The 13,805-nt window shown below is 41.4% G+C and overlaps 2 protein-coding genes across 3 annotated transcripts; one reads left to right on the plus strand and one right to left on the minus strand.

The window, feature by feature from the left end:
- Positions 1 to 2,068: 2,068 nt before the first annotated feature.
- Positions 2,069 to 6,143, plus strand: LOC136439824 (uncharacterized). 2 transcript variants are annotated; one of them, XM_066435441.1, is made up of 4 exons: positions 2,069 to 2,287; positions 4,292 to 4,342; positions 5,360 to 5,524; positions 5,805 to 6,143. In XM_066435441.1, the coding sequence occupies exons 1-4, from the start codon at positions 2,171 to 2,173 to the stop codon at positions 5,946 to 5,948; spliced, it is 477 nt and encodes a 158-aa protein (XP_066291538.1). In that variant the 5' UTR covers positions 2,069 to 2,170; the 3' UTR covers positions 5,949 to 6,143. The 2 variants fall into 2 exon arrangements, with proteins under 2 accessions (XP_066291538.1, XP_066291537.1); XM_066435440.1 differs by having other exon boundaries at positions 2,071 to 2,287; positions 5,339 to 5,524.
- Positions 6,144 to 7,553: 1,410 nt separating this feature from the next.
- Positions 7,554 to 13,778, minus strand: LOC136439822 (Golgi to ER traffic protein 4 homolog). The gene is made up of 9 exons (XM_066435437.1): positions 13,628 to 13,778; positions 12,957 to 13,035; positions 11,726 to 11,807; positions 11,164 to 11,319; positions 10,507 to 10,645; positions 10,238 to 10,378; positions 9,627 to 9,723; positions 8,994 to 9,066; positions 7,554 to 8,123 (listed from the first exon to the last, which is right to left on the minus strand). Exons 1-9 carry the CDS (start codon positions 13,744 to 13,746, stop codon positions 8,041 to 8,043), a joined length of 969 nt encoding a protein of 322 aa, XP_066291534.1. The 5' UTR covers positions 13,747 to 13,778; the 3' UTR covers positions 7,554 to 8,040.
- Positions 13,779 to 13,805: the final 27 nt, after the last annotated feature.

Consider the following 13,805-nt stretch of genomic DNA (forward strand, 5'->3'; position numbering starts at 1 on the left):
TATAACATGGGCCAATCAGAGGACCGGTATCATCAGACTAAGCTTGAATCAGAGATGCTCTACCGTCTGCAACATGGAAAGTAGAAAATGCACTCAGAGATCGAGCGCAACCCGCCTTCATGTCAGCGTAGATTGCTCCGTAGATTGCTCCATATAACGCAAGGCGTTATTGTGAATTCTTGTGAATGGATTGTTGCTCAATGTTAGGCCATTAAAGGATGATTATCTTATCCCACATGGTTGGCAGATGGTACTTCCTGCGTATGGATTCGAGATCATTCGAATCAAGATCTTTTTTTCTGAAATCGAATCGCACACACCCCCACCCCACAAAGGTTAAGGTTTACCACAGATACTTTTGATAAATCTGGTATTTTGACAGTGGTATGAGCGCGCAATTTGTTTCTTCTTGACCCTGAGGAGATTAGATAGTCACCAGGCATTTACGTCCATTCGTTCGATCGTTTCCACGTTAGTTCATCCAACCGACCGACCGACCTGCAAACAGACAGACAGACAGACAGACAGACAGACAGACAGACAGACAGTTCATCCAACCGACCGACCGACCTGCAAACAGACACACACACACACACACACACACACACACACACACACACACACACACACACACACACACACACACACACAAATAAATAAACAAGCAAACAGCCAGCTAGCCAGCCAATATCTCGGGGAAAACCCTGAAGGCCGTCCGCCCACATAGCTGATACCGGCCGGTAAACTCATAAAGACACATCATTCGCAACGATCTTGGGGAAAACTGAATCATCTGTGTTGTAAATCGACAAGGTCTTCCTTTCCTGGAGAGGAAATAAGAGCTGATTTCATTCTGGCCTGAATGACGACTTTCCTTGTGCTAAATCCCCTCTCCGACCAGTCCGGATGTGTTTCTCTAATTTGTGATGCTGAAGTCGCACAATAAACCGCCGCCCTGGCGTACGTGCAACACAACAGCTTCACAGTAGCATGGGTGCTATCGTTCGTAGTAACCGCTGCCTTAATCTACTGTCTAGATCTTTTTCGCTTACTAACCAGGCTAGCTTCGCAGGCGGCGACGAACCAATCCCATTCTGCTAGACCCTTGGGCTGGGCTATAGCTATGGGGGAGAAACATACATGTTCACAAAGTTTACTCTCCAAGCAGAGGTTGGTGTAGAAGCTTGTGACCTTTTTATCATATGCCCCGTTTCTGTCGGAGAGTCTGCTTGCTGCCGAGTTGGTACCCTACCTAGAATAAGCCGGTACGATAGAGAGATGATTGGGGGTAGCGGGACAAGTTGTTTCCTCGGCCGACGGACGTAATATAGTTTCGCGCAGGGTCTGGCATCCAGGCTAGCTGCGACGATGGGATTCCCTATTTACACGAGGAACATTTCTGGACGGACGACGACGCAAATTTCATTTTTACACACATTGATAGGAAGTGTCCTGGGACTCCCGCATTTGTCGCATGTCAAGAAAATTTCCCCGTGTAAATCGGGCCCTGTAAATCTAACTAAGGGTTTTTCAAAGGCCAATCCAGTAGCAGATGACAGCGAGTTTTACATTATAGTGGTTTGTAGGAAGGACGAAATTTGGTCATTTCGGTTGGTAACTTTGAATTGAAACATTTTCAACGTGTTTCCGTTTCTTCTTCAAACTATAAATGACGTACGGTACTGTTTAATAGTCGAGAAAAAGTTTCTCATTTCGAAAGTGAATTTTTTTCAACGAACTCGCTCAGTGCAAGGCCGTAGGGGGCCACTCATCAAAGCACTGAACTAATTCTTACTGTAGCAGCATCTCTTCGCCCTAGGTCAGAAACATTCATGCTCGAGACAAGCATGACTTCAATGTCCCATTAGGAGAAGCAGGGGTTACGAAGGCTGCTCGGGAAATTCCCTACCCCATCTAGGCCGGAATTCCTGGGTTGTAGTATCCTCGTCGATTAAATGCATTCATGACTACTTCAGCGTTTCCATTACTACGTATGAATGGAAACAACTTTTTTTATGTTCTAGAACATCTTCACCTTGCAGTTCAGTTCGTTTGATTTCTTAATCGTAACAAACACGACGTTCCATGGTAACGTCACTGTAAACAAGGTGTTTACTCGTCAACAACAATCGTACACCCTCTCTACACAGCGCAGTGAATAGATTAAAAGATGAAGCGGTCAAACAGGGGGACGCAGATGTCGAGTTCGACGGTTCGCGACAGCCAATCAGAGGACCGGTACTATACGACTAAGCTGCAATCAGAGGAGGTCTATCGTCTAAACATGGTAACTAGGAAATGCACTCAGATAGGGCAAACGTCTTTTAAGTCAGCATCATGAGGTTCCACCATAGATTGAAACTCGTTGTCACCAAGTACTATAGGAGCATCTTCACTAAGTAGCTTTAAAGAACGGTTGCAGTCAGATATGCAAAGACTAGGTGTAACAGACCGTTCGGTGTAATATAACCAGCTGCTGCCGCGCCACGTGCCTGCGAAGCTGGTGTGTTACGCCTAATGGCGGTTGTACCGGCTATATAGATACAGATGCAGATTATCACAAATCGTTATTTTGAAATCTAGATCTGCTTTTGTATGGGGAACCCCCGGGAGAAAACAATGGATTTTACCCTACCACCCCGCGAGACAACATTAGTAGCTCCTGTACCCTCCAACAGCAGCCAATTGATCATGACTTCTTAACACACAACGTTGTCTTGATCCCGTCCTCTATACAAGCATCCAAGAGTTGTCTTCACGTCACGTACTTATCGATTTAGTGTTTTGATAAAAAAAAACTGGGAACCCCCGTTCCTCGTCCAGTCACTGCCGAAAGACAGCGGATTCTGTCTGAAACGTTAGACTCTACCAGCCTCTGCAGGTCGCTGGGAAAATAGTAGCAATTGGCCAAATAGAGTCAACTGTATGAAGGGGGTCGGCTATGGAGATAGGGTCAAATATTGCAACCCTGGAGACTGTCTTATCCCGGTGCCTTCTCCCTATAGCCGGCGCGGTTAGTCTGGTAGAGACTACTGAAACGTCTGGTTATTTCCAAATTGTATTCAGTTGCTAGCTGTTACGTTACGTATCAGATTGAAAAATTCGAGGTCGCCTCTCTCCTGACTGCTGTCAACAGTTCCAATTTCCTGTCAGCAGATCGGCTGTCAGATACCATCCTACCGCGTCAGTCCCTTATCTTCCGGTGGTCTCCGCGTCCGTCAAAACTTTATTACAGGGTAATCTCCTGTAAAGCTTCAAACGGAAGCTGTTGAATCCTTTACATAACAGGTTTATAAAAGTGTATGATAGTGACGTTCCTTGCACATGGACATCGTTTTGCAGTTGACCTGCTTGTATGGCCACAAGGCTGCACTATAAACATGTTCTGATTTTTGTCGTTATATTGGGTTTGTACTGGTTTATTAATAGTATATTTCTTCATTGTAATTGTGTGTTTTTTGTATTTTGCATGTTGTGCGGGGGAGACACCTTTTTGTCTCCCCCTTCATTTTGTAATGTAAGACAGTTGTGTTCACAGCTTACGTACGCTTGCAAATGCAACCAGAGTGGCACCGCGTTTTTTCCAAGAAATTATTTGTACAGTAAGGTAGATTTAGTTTCGTAAAATCAAAATATTTTACCTGTTTTAGAAGCACACTAGATATATTTAACCACATAAAAAGCGATAAATCTCGCCAAACTACCATCCTCATCTCTCTACAATTGGACAATCCATCTAATCTCCAAGCAGATCTAACGGTGTTGCAAAGACCGTATTCAATTGGTAAAAAGGGTCTTTTATTGCAACCGGAGTTGCAATAAAACTCCCCCGGTTGAAATAAAACTCCTTTTGCTAGTTGGATATGGTCTATGCAACCGTTCGATCTGCTTTTACAATTCATCGACTCAGATTGGTGTTTAATTTTCATGGAGTGGCCTGCTTTTAAAGTGTTACCCTGATCCTTACATGTACATCGACAATGATTAATGTGTACTAGTCTGTTCAGGTTCAACATTTCTCGCTTTTAAAGACAGCTGTAGATTAAGATTTTTCTGTGCTATTTAGATGTCGAAAACTAGGGCACACATGTTGTATATACTGGATGTTTCCCTCATTATATCATATTGTATAAAGTACAGCCTACCATGACATGACACTCGTCTGCTATCTTATCTAAGTCACAATACACGATGTATTGGCAAATTTTTTCAGGTACATGTATGTGGTTATGGCCACCTCTTGAAAAATAATGGAGATTGTGTGAAGTGATTTCGAGCCTGATTGTTTCAGGACATGATTGGGCTCAGGGCGAGGTGCCGAGACATGGAGACGAGACTGGAGGTTAGTGGGACTCACCCGTGCATTTATCTCTGTAGCTCAATTGGTAGCAGCCTCACAGTTGAGCCAATGAATCCAGTTATGCTAAGGTCACATTTCCAAACCGGGGCCCGGCCGGGCTGTTTGCGAGAACGTAAAATAAGAATTCATATCAAGAAATATACACAAATCATGCTCATAAATAACAATTTTTACGTTTATGTCTTTTGTTGTCTTTTGTGCCGTACTTATCGTTCCGGAAAACTGCCCGGAAGGGCCCCGACTTGGAGATGTGACCCTAGCATTAGTTGGTAACTGGGAGACCGGTTCGAATCCAGGACGGGCATCCTGGTTGGGGCAGTGGGGCTGCATTCGTCGCGTAGGGTCCCATGATCGAGGAGGTGCGTCGAGCATGTTAAAAGGAACTACAACAGCCTCGTTACTCAGATGCGTACCTACTCGCTGCACTTCAGAACGACAAATTTTAATTAGAAGTCCCAATTTCTTCATAACACTCGACTACCGAAGTGCTTCATAATCAATAATAAAAATGAGTATAGTTAACAACTATCCGTACATGGTTAGTGCGGTGCAGGCTGGCATCTAGATACTTGGACACTCCAATGCTTTACGCACTTTGTCAACCTAATGCGAGGTTTTGAGCACTGGCATTCATCAACACAAATATATATCATTATTCGCCATATACGCATGACCATCCGTTGTCGCAGAAGGGCACTAAAAGTAAATTTTGGAATCGATCTAGAAACAAGACGGGTTTGGTTCCACCCCCCCTCAATTTTTGTAAGGGAACAGTACAGTGAAAATTTTCCAAAACGACTGCATGGGACCGATGAAGTCTGGTCAACGTAGACAGGATTGTAAATGCTTATGTCAATGGCAAAAATAATCTAAGGGACCAACAAAATGTGGTCGCACTGAGTAGGTTGTCATTACGTAGAGACGGTCACTTATACAGTTTTGATTGTATCAAGTGGATTATATTTCTGTGCCGTTTAGGATTTGGGCTTGGTGTTGCAGCGGTACCGCGATCAACGGGACTCCCTGCAGCGCACCTCGGAGTTGTACCGCCTCAACCGCGATGGTGACCGAGCGGAACTACGTCGCATTCGCTGGGAAAACTTCGACCTCAAGCGTGAAAACGACGCACTGAAGAGCATCATATCAAACATGAGGACAAAGCAGGTGAAAAAATGTGTTGACGTGTTTATATTTGCGTTTTTGGTCAAAATTGATTGATTGCACCGATGAGTAAAGGCGAGCTAAAGGACTCCATTGTCAAAAGTTCTGTACGTAACATCTAAGAAATCAGCACCAAGGGCAATTCCAGTGTCCTACAGTACACGATCCTGACAACAACCACGCACACACACACAGCCTCGGTGGTACCAAAGTATGCCCAAACAGCATGTATTATACTAGCTTTCAATTCAATCATACTGACAAAGAAAATGTTGTCTTGCAGTACTACTTCGGTAATGCTTTACATGGAGGACCCAGCCAACTGGAGATGCTGTACTGCCCCCCTTCCACCCTCCTGCCATACCACAGCCGGTACGAGCGCCCCCTATCGGCCACAGCTGGAGAAGACTTGAAAGTCTTTTCATAAAGGAGTCACGTTACTACTGCATTTCAGTTCACTAACCCTTACTACACCTATATAAATCATGCTGTTGTAAAATATGAGCATGAGAACCAGGCTAGATTAACTATTGGTATGATAATCCTGAAAACGGATGCACCATATTATACTTCAACAAGATGTTAGAAAGATAGGACCACAAATAAAGACAGCATCATCCTATTCCTATTTTGTTGTATACTCATTCATGGCGGTAGTAAAAGGACTATCGAAAGATTAGTAGGCTGAGAAAACTCTGGTTCGGTAAAAGAATGTATCCTGTCTTAGTAGTCTTGGTCCAAAATGTAGCTACAATTGCTCAAGCTGAGGTAAATGCACAAAGAAACTTGGTGTGCTGAATCCTGAGTATGTAACATTTTCAAGGGCGGAGCAAATTCAAAAGGCAGCAATATTAGAGCCCAAAATATGGAAATGAAAATATGCTGAAATCTTTATAGTAGTGACATTTACTAACAATACTTAGCACATCCGCGTGATAACTTCATACTTTTAGCATCTTAAAACCGTTGAAAAACTTGCCGTACAATGATTCCCTTACTTTCGCGAGCCTACAAAAACCCCAACGACAATTTTCAGTGAGTTCTCACATCACAACGCCGTCATATTTTTGCATCATGGATGTCACTATACATTGTGGTACTGTTGTTTGAACTAATCATGTATAGAAATGACTTAAATAAATTGACTTTCAAAATCCGACTTTAGGCCCTAATATTGCTTGGGTTGCCTTTAACAGCAACTACCAGGAACCCACCAATACATCTATATTTATGACCTATTCAACAAATATGCACACATAAATGTTGTCGGATATAACCTTGTCACATTTAATAACAATTCTTCTTTCTGAAGTTGAACAGAGAGTTGAAAATGAAAATAACAACTTTTCTGCAATACTCTCAAACTTGCCCACATGGGCACATCCCTCAAGTTCTTGATACCTGTACTTGTTAAGAATATCTAAAGGTTTAATAAATTACAAGATGGAAAAGCAAGCTATTTATATATATATTTCAACTGGACATTATGAGGGAATCAGCATATTGAACTATAGGGTCTTATAGTCTAATTTTATTTTCGTTGGTAGCTTTTATAAATACCATATAATTTTCGACATGTCCTTTGTATCTCATAAAGGGCAGTGTGCCTGGGGTTGACGTGCATAGTCAATACTTCTTTTCCCATATAAGAAACTGGAAACATGTATTTCTTACCATTACATGTAATGCAGTGAGTCTACATTGTTGAATACAATGGTCTGCATACGTTTGAGACGAAAAATTAGCACGATACATTCGGGGGTCTTCTGTCTAACATTAAATTAACAGCTGTATTTATTATAACTGTACATGTAGTACATTTTATCATTATGTAATTCAAATCCCCAGTTGTTTCCTTGTATATACAGAGTAGACATGTCTTCAGCCCTCTAACTGAGAAGACAATGCAAATCATGTTTGCTGGAGGGTGGGTTGGTGGTTTGCAGCACAAACATACCTTGAAACGGTTTCGAAAAGGTTAATAATATCCACTTCTTAAACCTTTCAATCCAAATCCTGTTCATCTTACATGTAGGTAAGTCATTGCTTTTTACGGAGGCCGGGCTACACTTATGAGCAACTCTATGCCCAGAATGATGTTGCAGTTGACTGAATGATATCATAAGTATGATATATACACATACATGTACATATATGCTGTCAGCCATTTTGAGTGCCATTACTCAAGCATTGGCGACAAGCAACATGCCAGGCTGGGACTTCGTTACCAAAGGGAAGAGGTGTAAGCCTTCATAACTTGCCTAGGGTCATTGAGAAGCTGTGGACATGGCTGGTAGGCATAAAAGACCCACCACTTGATAAATGAATTGAAAGCTGAAAAAAATTGGTTCTGAACCTACACCGTACGTTTGCTGGCACCCTTATACATGTTAGCCTGGGTGCCATCCCCTATAGTGACCGCTTGCTCAATCTTTTTTCTGTGATACGATTGAGCCAGCAGTTACTACAGACGATGGCACCCATGCTATATACATGTAGGAGTCTCTTAAGAAGTTAATCTAATCAACATCCTCTTCTTCTGGTTGAGCTGGAGGAGGGGCATCCTCTTCTTCTCCCCGCAGGAAACTTTGGATCAAATTATCTGAACAAAACATCAAGAAATCTGCATAAACATCTAGACAACTTTACGCCAAGTGTCTTTTGCAATACATCAGCTATAAGAGTTTGTATTGTTGTGTGTGTTGTGGACTATGATTTTGAGAAACCAGACTTCATAGAAGGACAAACACTTGGCCAAGCTGAACAAAAAGGCAGATTTAGTGGTCAGAATTTCTTCGCTTCTATCAATATGGGGTGACTCATGAAGCTATTTTTCTAAAAATTCAATGATATAGTTAGAAACAAGTGTGTGTAGAGCAAAACAGCCCATTAACCATTGCTCATCAAGTGTTTGGGTGTTAAACTTCCAGGCACCATTGACCCACCACTGGAGTCACATGACCATGAGATCATAAAGGGGTGGGTCACACATCCTGAAGAAGGCTAAAGAGGTCAGAAAGCCTACATTACTTTGACTGACACCTCCTTGGTTGGCTAGAAAGGATAAACTGTTGTTACGTTACCTATAGATAGCAGCATGGATGAACTTTCCTCCTACTATAATGTAGAAAGAATTGAGACAAAAAATGTCTCTAATCTTCCTACATTACACTTAGTAGCAGGAGGACAGTTCATCCAACTTTCCTACTACTGTAGACAGAATTGAGACACAAAATGTCTCTATTCTTTCTACATTACACTACTAGCAGGATGAAAGTTCATCCAACTTTCCTACTACTATAATGCAGAAAGAATTGAGACATAAGATGTCTCTAATCTTTCTACATTACATTACTAGTAGGAGGAAAGTTCATCCACGTTACTAAGTAACATGACAACAGTTTATCATTTCTATACAACCAAAGACACCTCTTGAGCAGGAAAACCTTTTAGCTGAAATGAAGTTACCAACCTAGCAATCCTGATCCACCAGACTGCTGGGGAGGTGGAAGACCAAAGAACAGCTGCCCTATTCTGTCCAAGTACTAAAGGGAACACAACAGGAAGGATAAACACTTTTGTTTGTTTTATCAAGATCTCCATTAGCATTCAGTTTAAACAACATTGACGATCATAACACCAGCATGATATTTAGTCTGGCATCAGGTATTCTTAATTATGAAATGTTAAATCCACAAACTTAGACATACGCATACATGTATGCATGTTTAAAACCTTAACGTTTTATACATAAGTCATAGCCTCTTGGCATTTTCCATTCATAAACAAACAAACACACATAGCAATACTACAATATGTTCTTAAATTTGCAAGCTATGCCAAATTACTTGACTGAATCCAAAGTTGGTTGTTTCGTCAATAGCACTGACCCCAGTCACAAAACAGAGGAGGTGACATAAACAGAAAAAAACAACCTGGAAGTAAACTTTAGAAACATATCATTTGGAAGACAATGAATGGTTAAATTTACATACATTTAAAACACATGGGAAAACACTAGTATCCTTCAGTGTATTCAGTATTTAGATCACATCAGTACATGTAATTAATGATCAGAAGTATTGATAAATTCTAAACTTCAAACCTGGAGGTATGAAGGATCCCTCCTGATGGAAGGCTGATACACATCACATAGCACAGAGAACACTGTCACCTTACCACTGCTAGCACCAGTCAGGCAACTGGAAAACAGATAAACAGATAGGGTTGCAGTTCAGCCTGGTGCTGGTAGGTGGGGTTTCCAGGCAGTGTGGTGTGTGTGTGTGTGTGTGTGTGTGTGTGTGTGTGTGTGTGTGTGTGTGTGTGTGTGTGTGTGTGCGTGTGTGTGTGTGTCTGTGTGTGTGTGTGTGTGTGTGAGGCAATAAGATCAAGACACCCATAGCACAACAGCTATGATATCTTCTATGCGCATGCCACTATGTTACGATGAATGATTGAGGTATTATGTAAGTAGACGTTCTGGTTAGATAATAAGATTAAACTATATTGTGATGAAAAGAAATAAAACACTTAGAAAGAACATTTACACATATGCATGCGCATACAGACACAAAGACAAATGCACACACACAAACTCACTCAACCACATGCATGTACGAGCACACACATAACAAAAATGTGACAAAAAAAGGTAAGTCTTTATCTAAAGGTGATCTGTACTAGTACCTTAACATGTAATAAAGACTATGTACTTACTCTTCAACTGCAAGTAAGAGGTACCAAACAAAGTTAAGGAGAGGCTTCTGGAAGGGAGGTCCATCTCCTATCTGTGGGTGACTTTCCGTGTAAGTCATGTAGGTTACTTTTGCTGCACTCTTGTTGTTCAAACATAGGTATCTATAGGACAAAAGATCATACCATTTCATTGCTTCATTTAGGAACTATGCAGATAAACAATTCAAGCCATCATCTAGAAAGATAAAACAGATCTAGAGGTTTAAAGGTCTTGATACTGTAGTACTTACTGGAAAACAGTTTGAGCTATGAACAGGTCCACTTCACTAGGGAAGCCCTGTTGTAGAGACAGTTCTATCAGCATGGTGGCACAGCCCTGTCCATCTGAACAGTGGAGGAAATGGTATCTAGACTGGATGTAGTTCTTTTCTGCAAGAGAAAACACAACACAAAAATACAGTAACTGGGAGAGGCAAGGTTTGCAGATCATATGGTTCACTTTTCTCTTGTACAATCTCTCAAACTGGTTTCCCTTATTTTTCTCTCATTATTCGGTGTCATAGATAATGTAAATGCAAGTGCAAAATTTGTATGGACATTTTTCACACACATTTTTCACACACATGTACAGTACATATAATACATCATATACCCATGTGATTATACAACTTTCTGTATGTACGTATGCTACACTCACTGCAGCTTGTCATTAGAATTACAAGCTGTTATTAATGAACACATAAATGCATGTTTTCTGTAGACCATTTTTTACTAGGTGTGACAGGCAGTTCAGTGTACTATAACCAGCTGCTGCTGCGCCGTGTGCCTGCTAAGCTGGTGTGTTACGGTGAAGGCGGTTATACTGGCTATACATATACAGATACAGATGTACGTTTACCTTCCCAGAAGACTATAGCTAGTTGGTTATGGAGCTGTTGTAGGTTTACCTTTCCAGAAGACTAAAGCTAGTTGGTTATGAAGCTGTGGGTGTCCAGACGTCTCGTCAGGGTGGACAGTCTTTGTCCACTTCAGTGCGGCATTGAGGTACGATATCCTCTCAGGAGAATCAGCTTCCAGCTCTTTAAACAGGCTGATTGCTCTATCTGCAACAGGAATGATAACAAAAGCTACAATTAACCATTCACTAAAAGTTGGTAACAAAATTTTCACTATGTCAAACAGCAGGCCAACAGGTCTGCAAGCTCTAAGTCACATTTTCCCTTTTCGGCAGTAGTACTGTACACCTGGTGTGCTCTCGACCATTGTGCAATTCAATCTTATAATAGGGATCGTCCTATCCTTACTGGTCGCTGAGTCCAGTACAATGCATATGTGATGGGATAGATTTTCAGGCGAAAATACACTCTACTTTTGGGCAATTATGAAATTCGGCGACATTCTGGCAGCCGACAAATATACGATTATTGACTGTGTGATGACAGGGCCTTTACTGACAAGGATGGCAAAGGCTTGATGTCAGAGAAAGATGTTATTGTTATGGTCTCTCACCTATATTTTCCTTGCTGACAGGGATACTGGCCTGTGTCAGTACCTCCAGCCACAACATGGCTAAGTCAGCACCACTGCAAAGCTGCGGGTAGGAAACAACAGTGTAAGGAACAGTTAGTGCCGTTTAAGGATACACATGCTTCATTCTACGGATGACATCTATCTATGAAGTAACTTTTGTATGCTCTATCCTGCCAAGATTTCACTTTTTCACTACAGTGTGTGACAATCACAGAAGTTCATCTGAGCCCTTTGAAAAAATACATACATGTCGTAAATGTCGCAGATTTTGTGAAAATAATGCATAAAACACATTTTTGTATCCAAAATAGATGATAATCAAATCAAACTCGCACATGGGACCTATGAACATGATAAAGGATAAGCAAAACAAACTTAAGGTAGGTTTGTCCCCTTTTCTACTACCGTAGTATTATATTCCCAATCACATTCAACACTTGCAACAGAACAGAATGTTTTCTTGTTTGTTGTCCTTGTTTAACGTCTAGTAAAATATAGCTATACATGGTCACTAGGCACTAGGTTTTACTGGGTTGAAGTTCGTGCTGATAAACTCTCTTCCTCCCACGTTTTCCAGCCCACTCCTTGATGATTTAACATAACCTCCATTAAAATCAACCTGTCAGGTTACATAAATCCGCCACTTTGAAAGACAGTGGGTTTGAGAGATCTGTAGTGCAGCACCCCCCAGGTATGCACAGTTTAGATATACAGGAGTGCAGTATACTGGGGGAGGTTGGGTTCGAGATCTGTTTGAACATCGCAGTGGCGTAGTGGCAGGGTGTTTGGCCCCAGAACCCAGAGATACTGGGTTCGAATCCGGGGTCCCTTGATTTGTCCTGTTGACGTTGTACCCTTGGGAAAGGCACTTCACAAGACTTTCCCCACTTCACTCAGGTGAAAATGAGTACCTAGCTTCGAATAGGAACGTCCCTCGGATAGGATGTTAAATGGAGGTCCCGTGTTTGAGGAGAGCCACAACTCAAGCATGTTAAAGAACCCACCACACTTATCGAAAAGAGTAGGGGTCCTTCCCGGTGTGTGGATCATATAAATCTGTATGGATATGCAGCTTGTACTCTTCAGTACAAACCTGATGTGTTACGCCTTGATGTGGTTTACCGGGTTTGCAATACAAACAAACAAACATATCTTTTCATGGTGGCAGAATTATGTACCCTGGTGGAATCATGTCAGTATGTGTAATTACCTGATTGTGTTCCAGAAGGAGGGACGCTCCAGAATATGTCAGCTCTAGTGCATCGTTGTATTTCTTTTGGGCAGAGTATCTACATGGACAGAGAGAGAAATGTACCGCAGATTAATAATATTTTCAATCATCAAAATGACATTTTACAGATTATGAACATTTGTGATGGACAATGATTTCCTTGTAAATTGCAATTATTTCCTAATTTGTTTTTGTTGAAACATACAGAGTTTTCAAGTCCGGGCATCTAAATTGCAAACGTTAGTCTGATTAGTAAAGAGCACTGACTGAGGGAAAATCTAGCGTCATGAAGAACAGATATTTCGTGGGATCTGATGTTGAAATACTCAATACACATATTTTTCATAAACTTATATAAAGCCAATGTTTTACAATATGGAGGTTGCAAATCAATAACTAAACGGATTTTCTATATCAGTATTTTATGGTGTAGATACATGTACACGTGGGAGAATAGCAAGAAACTGGTGGGTTTAAAGATAAGCATTATTTTTCAGGCGTGACGTTTTCACAAGTCATGGGCAGTAGCTATAGAAAACAATGACGAGAAATCGAAAGCAGAAGTGATCGTTCATAATTTTTGACATGATAGAACGTATGTCTTCTGGGTCAAATTGTAGCATATGGATGGATGAAATCTTATTCCATACCTAAAATAAAGTGTTCTGTACATCTGGTGCGCTTCATAATAGTCTCCCCTTTCGATACAAGCCCGCAACTTGCCCTCGACCCGCTGAACACCGCCTTTCTTTCTCTGACCGGTCGCCATTTTGCTTTTTTAGTTCCTTCAACGAGGGCAGCAAAATGTAAAATTGGTTATATGCCGTC

The sequence above is a fragment of the Branchiostoma lanceolatum genome, chromosome 8 (assembly GCF_035083965.1).
Source record: "Branchiostoma lanceolatum isolate klBraLanc5 chromosome 8, klBraLanc5.hap2, whole genome shotgun sequence".
Taxonomy (NCBI): Eukaryota; Metazoa; Chordata; class Leptocardii; order Amphioxiformes; family Branchiostomatidae; genus Branchiostoma; species Branchiostoma lanceolatum.